Source organism: Corvus moneduloides, chromosome 11 (genome assembly GCF_009650955.1).
Source record: "Corvus moneduloides isolate bCorMon1 chromosome 11, bCorMon1.pri, whole genome shotgun sequence".
Lineage (NCBI taxonomy): Eukaryota > Metazoa > Chordata > Aves > Passeriformes > Corvidae > Corvus > Corvus moneduloides.
The window spans coordinates 6,757,168-6,777,589 of NC_045486.1; the positions used below are offsets into that span (position 1 = coordinate 6,757,168).

The window sequence follows — 20,422 nt, forward strand, 5'->3', positions numbered from 1 at the left end:
AAATAATTGAAGCATGATGTGTCTTAAGCACTTGGAAGAACTGTTCTTGTGGCACACTCTCACAAGTGCCTTTCTAGCCATTCTTCCAATCATTAGCATAATTGATAAATTACATAATCTCTCTGCCATAGATCTGGTTTCTTTTTCACACTTTCACCATAATCTTTGGGTTACAGATTCAGTTCTTGGATTGCTGATTCTTTTAACTGTGCTTCTGGTTTTAGCAGGTGCAGAGAAACCAGATAATAGTAGCCTAAGTATAAAAAACAGGTAAGTGCTATTAATATTGACAGCAGTATGATCCTGCAAGTGAAAGTCTTCCACTGTAAAATCATGTTTTGGTCTACTTCAGGCAAGAATTTCATCCTTGAAAAACAGTCCTGTACTTTCAGGAAATTGCTAAATTGCTTGCTGTTCCAGACCAACCACACACATTTACAGGCCTAGTTGCTTCAGAGAGTCCAAGACCCTTGACAAGAAATTATTAAAAGCAATACCATATTTTACATACAGAAGCATCCACGTGTATATTTGTACATATTTTATATAAATAGATGCCCTATACATATATATCTTCCTAGGATTAGAGAATTACCCTCTTGAGCACACTTATAGAGAAGTTGCTTCATGCACCAACGAAACATGGCCTTCACCACATACAGCCTAGCAACCCTCCAGCCATCAGCAGGATTACTCTACAACTTAGCAAAACAGGAACTGAGACCTACAGAAAGAATTTAGACAGACAAAATATAGTTGCCCATGTTGGAATGCAGCTAAGGAATTAAAACTAAAAGCCACCACTCAGCCAAAAATTCAAACCATTGTGAAAAATGTAAAAATCAAAGCAATCAGTAAAGCAAATAGAGTTCCTAGGTTATTTAAAAAACAAAAACAAATCAACAAAAGAAACAAAAATATCACGGCACAAAGAAAACCAGAACTTTTTCTTCACAGTATTCTTTTCTTCCCAACTTGTTCTTGCCCACAGTGCTGCTACCCACCCACAAAACACATTCCTACACCACGAATGCTGCATTTGCAGAAACACTTTAGTAAGCTGCTTTGAGAATGTATGGAAATGGTATCTTTGTTGGAAGCCTGGAGCAGGACACGCTTCCTGCAAGACTCTGCTTGCACACACATTCAGCTGGAAAGAATTTGCATTATCACATCACACACCGTCCTTTTAGTGCACATGGCTTTCCAAGGGTTTTTCTGTTCAAAGACCCCAGATGCGAGGCTGTAGCTTTCAAAATACAGAAATACTCTGCATATATGGAATTCTTTTCATCTGAATATACCCACTGATGTCAGAGAGATGCAGTAACTGTGTGCTCCATTGGTAAACAGCACATCCATGGCACCAAGGATAGCTGAATTCTGCTTCTGGCCAATCTATATGGATACTGCACCTGGCCTGAGAAAGAGAGTGTTCAACCAGAACATCTTGGTTGTAAACATGCCTGACCAAAAAAAGCCAAAAAAACCCCATTCCTTGACCCCAAACTTCAAGGAATTTGCTTTAGGATTCTGTCCACCATTCAGGCGTGTCACAAAACCTACTTCCCACAACTGGTAAATCAGGAAAACCAGGGTTATTTTGTAGTCTGTAAAAGTCATTTACAACTGCTTTGTGAGATCTCCATTTTCATCTGCAAGTACTATTCCAGCATTTGCAGGGAGAAGGTAATGAGCACAACCTACAGCAGCAGAGTTATTCATTTTACCCATTTATTGGTGTTCCAGGTCACAAGCTAGGGTGTGCCTGAGGCCTTAGCCCAGAGCACAGACTTGTCTCCTGCTCCTACCCCTCAAGAATTACCTTTAACCCTCACAGCCCCCTCAAAATGAAAACCCCTTGAATATTGATACCTGGAATGATACAAGAGCTGATACAACTCCAGTGATGGGCTTTCCAAGACAAAGAGATGTTACAATGGGAAGCAGGGACTTATTCTTCAACTTCCTCCCATTAATCATGAAGTCACATAAGCTCTGCACAATTTTCCACAATGCTCGTTAATCCATTTTACAGCCCCCATCCCTTTCATGAGACTGCTGATGCTCTATATGGAAACACTCAAGCCAAAGAAATGCTGGCTGCTCAGTAAGAGTCAAAACCAGTGTTAGAGTTCCTGCCTGGCAAATTTCTGGTTAAACCTAACCTATCTAGAGTCACAAAATAACATACAGCCAGCTCAGTTTTTCAGAAGGTAACAAAAGACAGATAGTGCACATATTTCACTAAGGAGGATGTATATTTTTTCAAATATTGTATTAAGATAGTGTCCTGTTTGCCTATTTCTATCGACATCTGCTCTGTAATACACAGAGAATGACAAAAGATCAAAGTTTTAATTGTGCAAGTGAAAGAATGTATTAATAGCATTCTTTCTGTCCTACAGCAACAGAGATAAACTTTAAAAAACCCCTCTAACAGCTCAGAGAACAGGATATTTATATAAAGATGTCCTAACAAAAGAAAAGCATGCAAAACTACCTTAAATGGATAAACAAACTGGGTTCCCTGTTTGCAGTGTGCCCTATCGAGCTCAGCCCTCAGAAATCCCCTCCAACCCTCAGTCAATAGGGTCAACATCTCAGCTGGGTTTTACATTTTCATACAAACCCCCCTCAACATCCTTTGTTCACCAACAATTTGATTTTTTAAAAATTTCATTCCTTTAAAATTAGGAAAATGCAAGCAGGTGTGCCTTTAAGGCCCATTTTGCTGCTAGTTGCTTTAGTTTCCCCCTCCCAGGCAGTAAGTTGTTTAAGAAGAGCGTTTTTTGTTGTTGTTTTTTTCACTTTTAGCTCCTTCCTCATCCGCAAAGGCTGCACTGCAGGTACTCCCCAGCCCTTTTGGGACACACCTCGTAAAAGAACAGCAGTTCTGCAGAACACATACAACAAGCAGTACCTCCTCCTCAGGAGATGATGTTTCTCCTTGGCTCTCTGGAACTTGCCGCTGTTTGTCACACTGCTGCCACTCACTAATGCAACAGCACACTTTGAACTGGCTGTCCTTCTCCTCCCAAAGTTATTGTATCACTCTCTCCCTCCCAAGACAGCAGCAGCTGCCTTTATCCATTCAGGGCTCTGCCTTGCATATACTAAAGGGAAAAACACAAACACAGACCCCCCAAACCAACCCACAGCTGCACTAACTTAGAGAACTGGAACTCCCCAAAGTGGCAACTCAGCTATCTTACCTAAAGCAAGGCCAGCAGCATGTGGTACCCAAGTGGGGTCAGGTTTGTCAGTGGTTTCCTTTCAAACTCAGAGCTCTGAGTTCTGAAACAACATTCTCAAGTAAAGCATCATTGCCACCTCCACCTGAATGGAAGCCAACACAAGCAGAGTTTGAATTGTCTCAGAAAAGTCTACTCAGAGGACAAGCTCAGCCAGGGCTACCTGCACAGACTGACGTTTGAAAGTGACTCAGTCTCTTTCCAAGACATCTGTGAGTTACAGAGAGCCAGTCGTTCTCCATCCTCCTTGTCTTTAAGAAAGTTCAATATTAATTTAGTTCCTTTTGAATCTACTTCCAAGCTAGAGGCCAGTCCTTCTGTAATATTTTTACAAGTGACAAACTGTATTAAAAGCACACAGAACACCCACTTTGGACTCGCTCACTTCTTCCAAACCATGGTAATTCAGGACAGAAGGGACACCAGATTTACTGTGAAGCTGCAACCTGCACACAGATATGCCAGTGAAGTAACTCATTGTACACAGGGAAACTGGACAGAGCACTTCCTTTTCTTTTGTGCTGTCCCCTCATTTCTAATAACGTCCTCTAAGACATCTGGAGTCCTGCAACATTAACGGAAATGGAAGAGCTCCAATGGGAACTCAGGGGTTTCTTTCTTTTTCCCATGAACTGAACATTATGGAATTTTAACAGATGTTCTACTTGGTCATAGTTAATAAAATGAATTACGCAGGAATTAAAAATCTGGCTCCATTTGCTTATATAAGATCTCAGCAGCAGAACTCCATTCCCATTTAGGAATTCTAAAGGATTTACAGTGGATTTATAGTCTGCTCCTGCCTTATTATGCAATGGCTGGAAATTTTACCAGTTAACTTGTCTCTGCTGTGGAAAATGTGAATAAATTTACCTGTTCATTGACTGATCTTAGTAGCATGATCCAGTTCCACGCTGGTGCACACTGGTACACTACAGTCATAGGAAGGGGCAATTCTCACTTGGATTTGCTTTGGAAATGACATCATGGGAATTCCACATCATTTCACAGCCTCTGATTTCTGCCATTTATTCAAAGTCTCATTGAGCAACCTAATAACCATACTCCCACTTTGTGCTTTATTACAAAAGCCTTCCTCTTGGAGCACAGATGTCTCTTTCAGGCTTCTACTGCCAACAGAATGATGCACTGTACCTCACCTCCCTTTCCATTTTAGGATTAGTTCAGTGTAACTACATCAAAGGAAGATGTAAAGACCAAAATGTAATGGAGATGTGAGAGAAGAGGCACCAAAAAGGTGAAAAGAGTCACAGTCAAAACTTTCAAGCCTGGAGGTTCACTCAAAGTTATTTCCAAAAGCATTACATATTTAGCCACCTTCTTTCTCTTCTAATATCCATCTGCTCAGAAAGCATTCTGAGAAGATAAAGGGGATAAGTAAGAGTGAGAATCAAAAATGAAGGATGAAACAACTACCTTGCACCAGCACAGCAGCTAAAGCCAATTACATGGAGCAGAGTAAGGCTGTCCTGAAGAGATCTGCTATGCTAAGGCAAGAAGATGAGGCTTCCACACCACACTCCATTTATAAACAGACTTATTTTCACCAAAATTCAGTCAGCTGCCAAGCAGATCTCTGCCCAGAAATCTGCTTGATATAATATACAAAACTTTATCCCAATGCAACAGCTAAAATTAACTTTTCTTAAATTCTAGCTCAAGAACTTTGCCAGCACAAGAATATCATCATCTGAAAAGCATCAATATTCCCAACGTCTTCCAATTTTTTTTTTAATGAAAAATCATGTATTGAAGACCCTCTACCCAAAAATTCCCTCTCCACTATAACTAAACAAAGGGTTTTGTGTAGGTAGAGAATCAAAGCATGTAAACAAACCTTGTAAATATAAAAGTCAGCTGGAATTAAGTATCAGCCTATATATGCTATGGAGCTACCTGGATGTGTCCAATAATGAATTAATATAGATTTTTATCTGAAAATAAAGACTTCCCCTAAAGGAAGAAGTGTACTCAAAGAGAAGGAAAAATACCATGATTAAATGTCAGGCTTACAACAGCTCCAGCTGAAGGTGCAAAAAGCTGTTGTTAGTCAACTGGACATTGCTTTACAAAATTTGGTGTTAGAAAAATGCATCAGTCTTAACAGTGTTAAATTCAAAGATTTTTTTTCTTTTTAAACATCACTTACGATTTATTTCATTTTGAAGAGAAAGCACATTTCATTTGGTAATCATTTATTTCTCATTCTATTGGACAGATTCTCCCAAAAAGCAATACTTCAACTGAAATCAGTTCTGAAGGATCTTTTATGAATATACATAATGGAGAGGACCCCCATTAAATTTCCAACAAAGTGTTGCCATTTTGAGTAAACAAAGTTATCTCAGCAGGGTCACACACTCTGCCATGAATATGGTCTGCAAATTAATTACCACCCTGACATATGTCAAAACAAATTTTAAGGAGAATAGCACACAGTAGCAACCATGTGCTTTATCTACCTGTTAGTATGCAAAATCTGTAGTCAATGGGATCTAAATTTATTCATTTATTCAGAACCCCTCAGAGAAATCAAAATGATTCGTATTCACTGGCCCTTTTTGCCCGTCTGCAAATGAAATCTGAGTAAATAACACGTTTAGTGAGCCAGAAAATAAGTACAGGACAAAGCTATGGTGGGGGTTACATTTCAGAAAAGCAGGTGTCATCTCTGCACAAATAACTAATTTTTTAAACACTCAAAACTGCTAAAATAGACCGCAGTGCATTAGCATTTGTCAGCACTTTAAGGAACACTAAGTTTGGTGTTTCTTATTTTAGGTAATACCCATCTTTATTCTGTACTTGTAACAAGAGCTGGCCAACATAACTGTCCTGAAAACAGTTTTCAGCATGAAGAAAGGCTTTTAAAAGCAAAGCTATTGAATGAAGATTAAAAGGCCTCTGCAACTGGCTTTATTATCAATGGCAACACAGACAACAGACCTGAGCCTGTGTTTAAACCAAAAGGGGGAAGATCCAAACCTACTTTATTGACTCGAGTTATGTAAGGAGAAGACAAACCCACACACACCGCATCAAACATGTCACATAGAGAGCCCTTCCTGGACAACAGGGCCTGTGTCCAGTTACATGCCAGGAAAGAATTCCTCCCTGTGAGGAACACTGAGGCCCTGGCACAGGTTGCCCAGAGAAGCTGGGGCTGCTCCATCCCTGGAACTGTTCAAGGCCGGGTTGGATGGGACTTGGAGCAACGTGGGATAGTGGAAGGCAGGGATGGAACAAGACGGGTTTTAAGGTCCCTTCCAACCCAAACCTTTCTGTGATTTTGTTTTCCTAGGAACCAAGCCTGATCTCTCTATTTGAGGTACACATACATGATGCAACTTCTGCTTTGTCAGAAGATGACCTCCTGGGATCTGATACTGAAACAATTTTAGACTGGGAGTAGGTTTTTCTACTTCTTTTATAATCTGCCCTCAGTCCACACTGCATATCAACCACTTCCATGACACTAATCCTGGAATTCACAGTACATTTATGAAAAGATTTTAGTTTAGGAACAATTTTCTCCAAGCAGGTCAAAATATTTTTAGCCCGATTTTTTTTTTTTTTTTCTAACAGTGAAATACTTCTGATTTAGAGTTAAGTAATGCCATATCAAACCTACAGACTGGGGGACTAAATGAATTTCTTTCACACATTAAAAAAAGAGAAAAAGAAGAGAAAGTACAATCCTCTCTATATAGAGATGACAAATAATCCCTCAGCATCTGCTGACGAATATATTTAAAGAAAGCCTAAATCTGTCTGTGCTAAACTTGGCCTGATGCCACCAGTTCACCATTGTTGGCATATATAGTTCACATGATGCAATCACAAGACTTGAGAAAGTTTCCAGTACTGTACTTTATGGTTTTCTCATGGTAACATATACCTTTCCATCCTTTTTCAATTTAGCAGTAACAGAACTGGGAGACAGGATGACAAATGAATTTTTGCATATATCAAAGGTTTTCTTAGTGCTCATTATCAGTATTCTATTTAAATTACAGGCTGGTAACTTACCTAGAATGAAATATGCTGGGATTTAGAGCTTAAGGTTAGAGCAACTGATCTCAATTGTACTATTATCTCTTGTTAGAAAACTAAGTGAGGCAAAGGAATCAACTGAAATAAAAATAAAAGAGGAAATGACAAGTGTTTTACCTCTCTCAATACCGTGCTTTTATAACCCCGATAAAGTCCTTGAATACCCTGTAAACCAACAAAAGAAAGCATCATCCACAGGGAATGAGTTTGTCAAAGACCACAATTTATTGGTGATTATGAGGCAAGCATTACAGCCCTAAAGTGTCACACCTCGGCTTCAAATTGACTGTATTGATTGTAACACTGTATACTGTATTCCATTATTTACAGGGCCAGAGGGTTTTATTTTCACCTCCTTAGCCTTGATTCAGAGCCTTTATCAAGAAAAATGTTTTATATTTTTAACCAGCTGATAATACTCAAAACAATTAAAACTTATTTAATGTGTATATAAAATTATGTTGTTTATTATTATAGGGCACTTAATTCAAGTGTTTGGCAAGGCTTGTGGTTCTCTGGCCAACTATATGGAAAGGGAAAAACATATGGTTTTGACAGAATCAGCTTTTAAAGCAGAATGATCAAGTCACAGAAAGAAGTTCTAGTGACCCTCCTGTGCAGGGTTATCACAATAGTTTTCATTTGAAAGCAAATAAAAATCAAGTGGATCATTTAAAGGTTATATTTATTCTTCCTTTCCCTGGGTTTTACACTCAGAAAACGTGTATAATGTTTTTTCCCCACACTGTTTCTAGGAGCCACTTTCTCTTATGGAACACAGCTTGAAAATCCCCCCTGTGAAACTCTGCTAAAACAGACGTGAACAGGTTTTTACAGGAGGGAACAGCATAACTCCTGAAAAGAAGACAAAGGCCCTTATTTTCCAAAAGCAACCAATACTGGAGGAGCGCTCATTTCCAGAGTTCCTCCTGGCTCCTACAGAGCCTCTCTGAAATGGTGCCTTTTGAACATCCCCTCCAAAGCCTGCTTCAAAACTGGGAACCATTCAGCAAACTACACACAGAGACGCAATGTCCTGCTGCCCCAGACAAGGACTGTTTGCATAAATACAAGCAGAGGTTTGGAACCTGGAAGCTAAATCTTTTTCTTTTTTTTTTTTTTCCTCCTCTTTAAATGTAGGTACCCCATATAAAAAGAGGAGAAAAAAAAGAGTTGTTTGGAGCATGCACATAAGTGCATGTCCCAGGGGGAGGTGGGGGTTTGGTTTCCTCAATCATAATATGCCAATCACTTTTAACAATAGCAGAATAGATGGGAAAGTGCTGGGAAAGCACAGAATTGGAATAAAGTTGTAGGAATACTTCAGGACATGTACGGCACTGAGTGGGAAGGATGAAAATTTTTAGAAATTTTGCTCTGAACTCACCTCGTGGTACAGGGTGTGGGAGAGAATCCGGAGAGTGCTTGAGGAAGGGGAAACCTGGGCCCTTTGCTTGATGACCTCGGATGGAACCCGTATGAGACAGGCAACCTGCAAAAGAGCCAAAGGTTCAGGGAGCAATTGCTGGCTTCCTCTTCATATAGCAAACGCTTCTTCCAAGAAGAGAAACCTGACAAATGAGGAAATCAGGTTTTTAATTATAGGACTTAAAAGCTGTTCATGAGCAGCTTATGTGTTTGTTCTGAGTGCCGTGTACTTTCTGATCACAAAATTATACTAACAGGAACATGGAAGCACCCTTGGAATTTTTAACTTCGAAAACAGAAGTAGATTTGGGTGGAGAAAATCACTGATGAAACCAAAATTTTAAGCCATCCTGTCTTTTGGCAGTCACAGGAATTTTTCCCCCCACTTTCACAGATCTGGAGATTCAGGACACTAAGAACAACAAACTTCTTTCTTTGGTAATTCTTTTGTGCCCTCTAGTGACCGATAGCGGGAGACATTCTGGTCAGCTTTAGACACAACATATTCCAAGGTTTACCTTAAAATACACACCACACTTCATTCAAGGTAAAGCATTGGATTGATCCTTTCCTACAGATAAATTTACTAGGCTCTGCAGCTGGATGTAATAATGTGGCTGCTGCCACAAAGCTCCAGCTTTGCTGAAAAAGCCAAACTTGGATTTTAAACCTTCACCTGCCACTTTGGCTTCAGGTAGGGGCTAAGCTTGTGTGCACATCATTTCATAGAATGAGGATCCTGAAGCATGACAGTAACAAGCCTCTCATCTCTCTGGAAAACACCTATTCATCAGCACTTAAAACTTCTAAGTAGAGTTTGTCTTCAGTTGGCTCCGGGGATACTTAAAGCAGTGACAGGACTGGTGGCAAAACACTGCAAACACCACAGGCCTTTGCCAGATTTTTAGCCTGCCTTGAGATCATCCTGTGCTGGGCTCAGGAACACACTGTAGTTCCTAGACATAAAGGTGATCACAGAGTACTTCAAATGCAGACCAGCCCAGGTGAAAGCTGTCCATCTGAAGTGGCAAACCAAGCAGCTAACTGGAAAATCCATGTGTGCCAAAGAAAGTACAGGAATTCACTGGAGATTACACAGAGACAGCAACATGAGTGGTCATTTATGGCTAACACAGTACAAGGTTTAAGTTCCATTTTCACAAAGACACCGAGAAAAAAGTCTGTTATCCTGTTACAGTCCTACAAGTTTACTGGACAACAATATTGAAAAGTCATTACAAACAGATCTAACTCCATGTGCTCTTCAATTCTCAGGGTCAAAAATAACAAGTGACCCCAATCTGTCAAGAAAATAAGAACTGTCAAGTTTTTTGATAGTTCAGCATAAATATTTATAGAACTTCATGCTTCATAACACTCCATGTCCTTATATTAGCTTTTTATTCCTTAAAAATATGGAGGCAGGAGGAAAGCTGTAAAAAGGCTGGGATGAAAACAATCTGGTCAATCAAGACCAGACAAAGAGCGCAGCATGGCTTCCTGACATCTGGGGTGCTGCAGTTTTGGCAGGAGAAGGGTGGCTACAAAGTAATGTCTCCATTTCCCCCGGACTACTTGGGGTGCATTTCATTTCAAATTAACTTTGATGCTTCTTCCATTTGAATTTGCACTTACAAGGGAGTCTGTGGCTGCACAAGAACAAAAACAATGATTACATTGTGCTGTTCTGAAAGGAAATAAAGCTCATGTCACCCGGGCAGTGCTGTCAGATTGGCTCCATAGGGCACTGCTGGTATTCAAAAAGCCACGAGTTGCAGCTGCCAATATCAGACTGCACGGTGACATTTTCGCTATGCACCAGAACTTACAACGGGTTACCTTGTTTGTTCCTACACATGCACCTTCCTATCAATAACAACCCCAGCAGCCTTTTGATGTGGAGAACAGGTCTCTGAAGGGAAGTATGCAAGTTAAGTTCCCAGGTATCTTATTAAAAAAGTAACAGCCTGGATGGGCGGGTGCAGAAAAATCTCAACTCTCAATCACTGCAGCGCCTTCCAGGTAAGCCTGCCAAACGTAAAAGAACACAGTGCACGTCTCCAGGCTTTGCTTTCTTGGATAAGGATTTTCAAGCAGCTCCAGTGAGATAACACTTCACCAAGAGAGTCCACACTTCAATTTTCAGACATGAAAGCTATAAGCAAATGGCATAGGAAGAGTGAAAGGTGCAGCTGTGCAGCTGTCCCACAGCACCTGCCCACGTCCACGCTTTTACCTGCATCCACCATGGGACTAACAGCCATGGAACACAGACAATAACGTGGCCTCACACAGGGGGCCCATTCAGCTCCTAATCACCCAGGTCTCAGGAAGAAACTGCTTTTTAATCTCTTGGCTGTTCACACAGATGTAGCCTGTTGCTTACCACAGAAGAGCATGATACAGCCCACCAAACTCAGGCCATTCCTGGTGCATCCTACCGGATTTGGGGATGACCTTGTGACAAATTAGCTCTGTGTTGAACATCTGCAGCTCCAGACACAGAGAGAGTCCAGAAGTGGGCCCTCATCCACCTCAGCTGACATTAGGGCATCAGACAACAGCATCCCATTGAGAGAGGCCAGGCCACGCTCATTTTCCCAAGCAAGCTCTGGAGCCAGGAGTTATTCCCATCTTTTGATGGGAGCAAGAGGACAGAATCAAGACCCTGGGAAAGTTCAGGTGCTGCCCTATAAGCTCCTTCCTTATTTACCTGGTCAGGTAACACAATGTCAATGCACATGTATACATACCATAAGGGCAGGAAGACAATAATACTGAAACCAAAGGCTCAAGAATTTTTAAATTTAAGTGTTAGGAAAACCTGATTTTTCAGCTACAAGCAAAGCTATTATTAGTTTACAGAGCAGGTATGCAGAAATGACAATATTAGCACCTATTACCTTCCCAGCTTTTTAATGCCATGATGACTTCTGAGAAAGAGGGCACTGAATTTCAAAATCCTTATCTTGAATCATTACCAGGTCAAAGGGTGACTCCAGTATTTAGACAAAAACCTGCGTTCATTTTTAATTTACTGACTTGCATAAGCCAGTCAGGGCCAAAAGCTAAAACCAGGTCTATTTCATTAACAGCTATCTATGCATTGCTAAGACAGTGAATGTTCTAATTAAATTAAGGTAATTTCTTTCCTCTGTCAGCTCAGGGAAAAGCGTTCTAACTTTTCGGTACTCCTAGCATGAATCAACGCTGCCATCTCCTGGTTGGATTTATGCTGGAACCAGATTTTGCTGGCTGTTCTGACCGATAGTGAAGAATGACCAGTGCAAATAAAGCCTCAAAAATGCCATGAAACTTTATATATGCCAATTTAAACAGGGTTATTTTGGTTTTGTTGTTTTTTTTTTTTTTTTTCAGTATAAATGTGGCTGTAGCAAACAGAAAATAAGATCTGCTGAAAATAGCACCAGGAACCCACCCAAAGGCTTTTCTATGGGCTCACCTAAGTTCACTGGAAACGCCTGATCTTAAAACTGTAACTTCTGCATAGAGGCCAATCCCACCAACTGTTCTGCTCCGTGGCAGGAGAAGGGTAGTCTGAGGGCAAAGAATTGTTAGGGAATTTGTGAGCACCTGGTGATTTAGGAACCTGCACTCAATGACTCTGAGCAAATCTCTGGCTTGCATAGCTAAGCCTACTTGAAAATTTATTACAGAAGCATGGAGTAAGCTCCAGAAAACTTTTCCTTTTTTGCAGCTTTAAACCCTTTAGAACCCTTTCTAAAAGATTTTAATATTTAAATTTCTCAAGCAGGAAGCTAGTTTTAAGGACTTTATCTGTCTGAGTAGGCTGGGAAGCTTTAATTGATGTTCACCACATAAATGTAATTCAATACTTAACACAAAACTAAAGGAACATGCCTGGGGACAGTTTCTCTTAAATGACATTTGCATAAGTTTATTCTTAATCAAATAAGAATATAATTTATGACACTATAAAACCTTGTATCCAGAGAGCAGAGACTTTAGGCTAAACCTCACAATACCTGTGCAAGATAATCACTACCCCATTAGGGAGGAAAAGCTGCTGCACAAAAATGACAACAACAAAGACACTGTGATTTATCAAAGGACATATGTTTAGCTGCAGTCAATCTGCTAACAAAATCCTAATCTCTCACCCCATTTTTGAAGGTCAGAAAGATTGCCTGCTGCAATAGAATGTAAAATAAGCAAGAAAAATAGAACAACTTTAAAACCCCATTCAAAGAGAAGCAGCAATAAATTGGGGTTTGTGGGGTTTTTAAGTGTAGCCTGCATTAGCCCTGACCATACTGCTGCAGACTTAGCTACCTTGGAGCTCGAGTTTGTTTGTTGCTGGTTTTCTGTTTGGTTGGGGTTTTTTTAATATTAAAAAAATGTTGCTTCCCAAAATAGGTTAGTTTGTCATAATATGAACATCTCAATTTCTGTCAGATGCTCCCTTCTAAGTAGGAAGTTACCATTTTTAATCTGAAACATGAAAAATGTCCTTTTCCCTTTCTCAGATAACTGAATTATTAAAATAATAGTCAAGTTTAAAATTGAAAGATCTTAAATTGCACTGATTTCCTTTGGATCTGGAGAATAAAGGGGAAATGTCCCTCTTGGTTCAAGTCAAAGGCTCTCAACAAAACTTGAATTCAGCACTGCAGCTTTCCATGCCTCTCCAAACCCTGTAAATTTATGCTTGGTTCTTCAGATCTCCCTGGGATGCCCCTCTTCAACAGAAGGGGAAAATGAATGCAATATTATGAGATTAGCAAAGTATTTCAGCCTCCAAATAAATGCTTCTAACTGTGGTCACAGCTCTTGGGTTGGAAATGTTAGCTAGCAGGGAACATGAGCTGTGAGCTGCAGATGGAGGACGAACTGCCTCACCCTTCCCACCACCAGGAAAATGAGCAGAAAAGAGGAGGAACATGTAATATCCACTTGTCCTTTGGTTTCTTATATTCCTTGAACAAAGCACCTGAACTGCTGCAATCACAGACTCAAAACATTTCAAACACCAATCAACCTTCGTCTAAATAACTGCTGCACTTTTGACCGAGACAGAACAAAAATCCAAGTTTCTCTGGTTGGTAATTCACTGTGGGTCACAACTGCAGTTGTGAACAAGTCCTTCCATATGTTGCTGTCAGCAGGCTGTGCTGCCTGCTAGAGCAGAGAGAATACAGAATGGACGTGTTAACTCCTATTTTAATGAGGGAATTGTCTCCAGGGATGACAGAACTGCCCAGTACTCGTACTGTCCACTATCAGTCTTTAAATGCCAGCCCCAGGGAAAAGTGTTCACCTTCAGCACAAAGCCTCAGCATATGCTAAATCTTATTTCCCCCCCACACACACTCTCATGCACAGCACAGAAGAGCCCTTCCAGCACAGTGAAATTCAGTCCTGTGTAAAGCTGCTGGGGTCATGAACAGGTGACTCCACTCCTAATTTAAACCCCATCGAGAGAAGTTTTGACTAATGGGCTCTGGATGGGAAAGTTTAGACAACGCCAAGCTCTTTGTCCCATCTTTTCCTCTGACTGACACAACAAGGCCTTCATCAATTTAACTGCAGTTCCCCTGTATGCTGGTAGGAAACATTTCTTCAAAGAACAGTCTCACCCAGCAAGATCCCTCAGATCTCAGCACCTCCCAGAGCTTAAAAACATATTATTTCAGAGATGAGACCATTCATGGGGACCAAATGACACAAGCATTTGGAAAACTGGAGTTTCTCCACTAACATTTTCAACTTCCTCCACGTTCCCACCTTAGATAACTTTACCTGGAACCTGCAGAGCTGTTTTGAAGATTTATTTCATCCTGTCATTTTCAAATCTAAGTCAGCTCTGTTTCATTACTTTCCAGAGCTCCCTCCTTCCTGCTTCAGAGCATCACCTATACCACCACACACTTGTTCCTTCACCATGGCCATCATGGCTGAGCCTTTTCACCCCAACTGCCTGAAGTGCCCAGATGGCTCCTCATCCATCATTTCAGGAGCCCTCTCAGGGCTACTGGGCTTCTGCCCCTCTCAGATTTCCTTCCCCACATATGGCTCTTCAATTGCCCAGATACATTCCCAACAAATCCTGCTGTGGGTTCCCTGCCTACCTTTCCTTTGGACATGTCAGATACACCTCAGAAAACTTTTCTCCTCCAGCAGTGGGCATTTGTGCCAAGCTCTGTTCACCGTAAGGAGAAACTCTTACTCCAGTTACATCAGCTAACAGGCAGAGAACAGGGAAAGTTTGTGAAGCTGACAAGGCTGACACTAAACACTTCCTTGCAGAAGTACTTCTCACTGCAGATGTTTTGAAAGTTTGTGTGCTTTGCATTAATCAATTGGTCTTTTAATGTTTAATCAATGTAGAGTTTTGTTTCCTTTTTAAAACCAGACCTAAAACTTACCAAAAGCGGCCTGATGCTACACACCTCTCATACACCAGCACAAACTGTGTCCCACAGATTTTGAAGTTCTTCAGTACGATCATAAGCAGTTGGTTTGAACTGAAGCAGCAAAATCAGGCAGCTGAATAACTTGAAAAAAATCTTCCTTAACCTGGTTGATGCTTGAATCATAAACTACTACCACATTTAAACACAGAAATCCTTAAAACCTAAGAAAAGTAGATCCCTAATTCAGTGTACAGAACCATCTGCATGATCCAATCTTTTCCAGCAACACTTCCACCATGAAAGTCTGTTAAACTTACTTTAAAAGGTTTAAGAAACTCATTAAATCCACCAGCCAAACTGTTCTTTCAGCAAAAGTAGCATGGTGCATCCCATCCAGCATAAAACTGTTTCCACGGCGCCAAGTGGGGTCAGTGTTACAGGAGGACAGACGTTAATGAGATTCTAGGCAAGAGAACACAGGCAATATTTTCTGAAAACACATTAAGTCTCCTGTTGAAAGAAGACTAGTATTTTACAATTTGCTCACTCTCTTGGGGTTACATTGGCCCAGATCAGGGAAATTTCAACTACATTGTATTTTATTAAGTATTTTCCTTTAATTGATCCCTTACTCTTTCCTTCAGCCTTTTTACTTAGAGAATTACAGGCTTGCCCACATATGGAGCTATTCATAGTTATTCCTGACAACCTGCATAGAACATTAGTTCAAGGTAAGTTTATTCCAAAGTGTCTCAAACATTTCCAAAGCTGACTGGTACAGTAAGTCAGGAAATCCATCAGGAAATACTTTAAAATTATTTATTCCTCACTTATAACTTTTTAATCCAAATTAGCTTTCCTCTCTAGACACTCTGAGCTACAAATATTTCTAAATTAACTGAATATCAGCCCTGTGATCAAAAGACATGACAAACATTGAACTTTACTGCAAAGCAGTGTGTTCTCTAAGCCCTGAACCGAGTAGGTTACACAAAGCAGTGTGGGGAGAGCAGCTGATGAAGAAGATGCAGTTAGCATGGAGCATACAAGAGAAGATCAGTGTGGGTGGCTGGCTAGGTATTTGACAGTTCTTAATTTGCTGTTTCAGCCTCTAATTGTATGATGAATTTGTTGGCAGCATTTGTGGATTCATGCCTCCATTCATCTTTATTTACAACCAATTCCCAGCTGCTGCTCTGAGTTTCCATCCACTCTCTGTTCTTCTTCCACTACCTCTCAAAGGCAGCAATCTCACCTTCCCAACCACCTCCTAACCACTGCTCCTGCATAAGGATTTGGCAAAAATCCTACAGCATCTGTATTGCAGACCTGACCTCACGTAGATTAATTTATGAATACTTCAAGCCCCACCACAATTAATTCAAAAGACCACCTACGTTGTTGCACTCCCCATCACTGCTCATCTTGCCAGGGTCGGAGTATTCCCTTTCTCAAAGCCTGTGTGCAGCCAGATTTGCACAGCACAAAAGGCACAGTCACAGCTAAAATGACAGGCACTGATCAATGAAAATAGAAAAAAAAGTTTCAGTATTGTGGAAAAGGTCCCATCACACACTGACTGCTGTCATGTGCACGCTACTTTGAATACTGTGATCTGCCAGCACATACTACACTGGTTGAGAGGAGATAGGATGCAAAGCAAAAATGCAGAACAGTTTTGTCCATTTATAAGTTCAGTTTGTAGAAGAGGGATAGCTAAAATATTCAAAGCCATTAGCCCAAGGTCTAGACACAAGTACTTCACCACTTCTTTGCTGAATTAAAATCAGCTCTCCCTATAGTGTCCAACTAGCCTGTTGAACAGAAAAGTCACATCTTCCAACATGCAAGTTTTGGAGTTTGAAACACCTAAAATCTTAACTTCATGTCTGATGTGAGTGGCTGTCTCGTCTCTGTTAGATTGGGCTCCTGCAAGCTGATCTTCCAGAGCTTACCATGCTGTAAAGCCCTGGCCAATTATCCTGCTGGAGACTTTAATTCCATTACTCTGCGGATTTGTCTGACTCATGCTTCTGCCTTTTCCTCAGAACAGGCACTAATAACAACTTTCTTCTCTGACCTAGTCAGTTAGTCTCATGGAATTCACACCAATACACTTTTGGAGATTCCTGCTCTTCTATTAAACTGAAACTAGTTAACTGTTTCAAACAATGCTGCCAGGGCAGAGGGAAGAAGTGGCTGATTAGTGGACAGAGATAGACAACAGTGCTGTCCATCATGTCTAGAATGCCTCTTTTTATGCAGGAAAAAACCCCACAAGCATAAAATAAACACACACTTTCCTCTTTTATTTGAATTAAAATGTCATTCTACAGAGTCATGATTTGTAAACTGTAAACTTGCATGCATTCAAGCTTGCTTCTTCTAAGAAACAAGTTCATACTAGTAAAGGTAAATTAATTCCCCAGAAAGATAATTCCTTAAGTTTTCCTATTTGACACCTCCCAACAGCAGATAAAAAAATTCCGAAGTTATTAATATGAAGGGTCAGATGCTAATCACAGATGAACCACACACTTTGCTCTTATCACAGAAGTACCTCAAGTGGTAACACACAGGAATACAGAAGTGAGCTTGGAATTTCACCTTGAAGTACCTGTCCTCACCTTGCCCTGTGGAATCACATGATCCCCTCTCCCCACTGAAGTGACAAATTTTTGAACTTTTCAAATCTCCAGACTGCTAATCCAAAAGTACTCTGGAAACTTGCACAAGGACAAAAGCAGCTCAATGACTTCAGCTGGTGATCTACTTCCAGAGCATGGTCATTACCACCAGCTGCCAAAAGAACAGGACATCTCCCTCCCATCCCGGTCCTCAGTCCTCCCCCACACTTCCTCTCTGAAAGTCAAGGCAGTTTGCTGTCTTGCAAAGTAGGGAAAAAAAAAAAAAAGAAAGACAATGTCATCAAAAATAGCCCATCAAGAACAAAAGGTCAGAAAGATAAGAGTGAACCCAATATTTACAGGCAACAACCCAAAACTTTCACTAATATCTTGCAAAGCTCAGATTGTAACCATAACAGTATCTAAATATTAGCTGCGAAAGGGCTGTTGTCAGCTCCCTTCTCTGGAATGTGAGCCAAACAACTTTATTCTCACCTCCATGGAAAAGCCAGTGGGATGTAAAATTATCTGTGCTGGATCCAAATTAGCTGTGCTGAATCCAAACACTTTGGCACTCCTAAGGGAAACCTCATCAAACTGGGACAATTTAAACTTGTCCCATAAAACCACATTTGCAGGAGGTTGGTGGGAGAGGCTCAGAGGGGGACTTCTATTTAGCAAAGTTTCTTGTAATTAATACACACACTCATATTAAACCAACATTAAAAAATCTGTACAAATCAATCTGGAGCTGAACAGTTAACTCTGGGCCTGCAAGACACACCTGGTTACTACTGAAAATGGGCACTAGGAGGTTAAAAATGCTGCTCCTTCTCCAAGTTACTTATATTGCCTTAGAATATTAAAATTAAAATTTCAGAACATCTGGTTTTCCTTTCCACTCCCTATGATATCATGTTTTCCAAGCACATTTGGCAGCTCACTGTAAAGATACAGGCAGACTAAACATACAGGGCAAAGCAGAGTCAAGATGAAAAATTCCAAAGTCCTGGATGCATTAAGTGTGTTTTCTATCTCCAGATTTCAGTTACACAAGTGGTATAATAAGGGCTTTTCCCCCATTGGCAACTCATGTATTCTTCAACCTTCTCCTTCCTTGATGAGATGATACACCATGTATCTGCCCTCTAGAGTTTTGGATGTGCCTTTGTAAGCAGTTTTTCATGTATTATGGGATATTGAGAGTCTCTATACAGAAAGATTCGGTTATAGGAAAAAATAATTATGCTTAACAGGATCAGATTTTGTATGTTCTTTTCTTTATCTCACTCTGGGAGATGAGACTAGCTTTCTATATTCCTCCTGCCTAAAAGGAAAAAAACCAAAACACTGTTCCAACCCATGCCTGTTTATTGTTTGGCTTTGTGTCCCCCTGCCTGGAATGGGAAAAATGGACCAAACCAGACCAGGGGGCTGTTTCTCCCATGAGTTTCCACAGAATGTAAACAGTACAGGAGAGTGGCTGTTATAACAACTAAAAGTTCCCATCTGACTGATTTCTCACATATTATCGTATTTCTTCTTCTTTACCTATTTTACTGTTTTTAGCAGGTGACATTCAAAACACAGATTAGTCAGCACAAACACACATTTAAGTTTTGCACATGCTCACATTTTATTGATGCACAAGAAGGTATCTGACTCATTTATACTCATCAGTAAAGGAACAGCAAAACTAGAAATCCATCAACGCTTTCTTGCTATAAATCCTAATTTCTCTGTTTTGTAAAAAAACAGTGTGGAAATGCAAAGACACGCTTCAAGAATCCTAACATGACAGTCTTTGGCTTAATGCTTCACATTTAAAAGCAATTATATCATGAAGCATAAAATGAAGAAAAGTACGTATTATCAAAAAACCTACTGACAAAATAATAGTCCCAGTGGTTATGCCCTGATTAAAACTTAACGACTAATCAATAAAACTGTAATTATAACTTTCACCCTGATGCAATTTGGACTAGTTTATATATTTCTATTGATCAACTAAGACTTTGTATAAAACATACATGAGAACGTTTTGGTTTGTGCTATTTTATTACAGATTTGTTGTAGCAAATCTCTAAATACCTATCTCAGTTACTTTAGAGCTTAGTTCTCCCCTCACACCATCACTCCAAGAAGAGAAGAAAAGCTAGCAAAAACCAGGAAAATGAGGCAGAAAATGGCTGTTACAACACGGTAGTTCCCACACCATAAAGCCACTCTGCCATTTCAGTGGCTACTGTTACACATTTCTCTGGCCTTAAGAGTAGCCAGAGCCAAGCACATGAGCCCTGAGCAACTCCTTTAACTGCGCTGCACCATCTCTGCCAGCCCCAAAATGAAAGCAGCAAGCACCTGAGTTGTAAAGGTCACAGACCAGCATGGGGAACAAATGGCAACAGGTTCTGTTGAAAGGAGTCCTCTGTAGCCACCTGGTGTTTGGCTACTGCTGATTAAATTACTCGGCTGTAATTTTCTCACAGGATCCTCACAGGCACAGGGAGTGTACCATAAATAACCTATTCCACAAAGAAGAGACTTTTACTTCTAGTGGATTTTATTGCAAAGCGCTGGTACCTCTTCACAAGCCCAATTGTCATTTTGCTTGATTTTGCAATAGCACTTGAGAAGCTCAAAA

The 20,422-nt window shown here is 40.4% G+C and overlaps 1 protein-coding gene across 3 annotated transcripts in view; it reads right to left on the reverse strand.

Moving 5' to 3' along the window:
* SLC25A26 (solute carrier family 25 member 26) overlaps nucleotides 1-20,422 on the reverse strand; it is an 85,477-nt gene that overhangs the window by 58,943 nt on the left and 6,112 nt on the right. For all 3 annotated transcript variants that reach the window (XM_032121343.1, XM_032121344.1, XM_032121342.1), the window contains exons 4-5: nucleotides 8,716-8,820; nucleotides 7,446-7,493 (exon numbers count right to left, since the gene is read on the reverse strand). In XM_032121343.1, coding sequence (XP_031977234.1) covers nucleotides 7,446-7,493; nucleotides 8,716-8,820 — 153 coding nt within the window. The remainder of the gene's footprint in view (nucleotides 1-7,445; nucleotides 7,494-8,715; nucleotides 8,821-20,422) is intronic.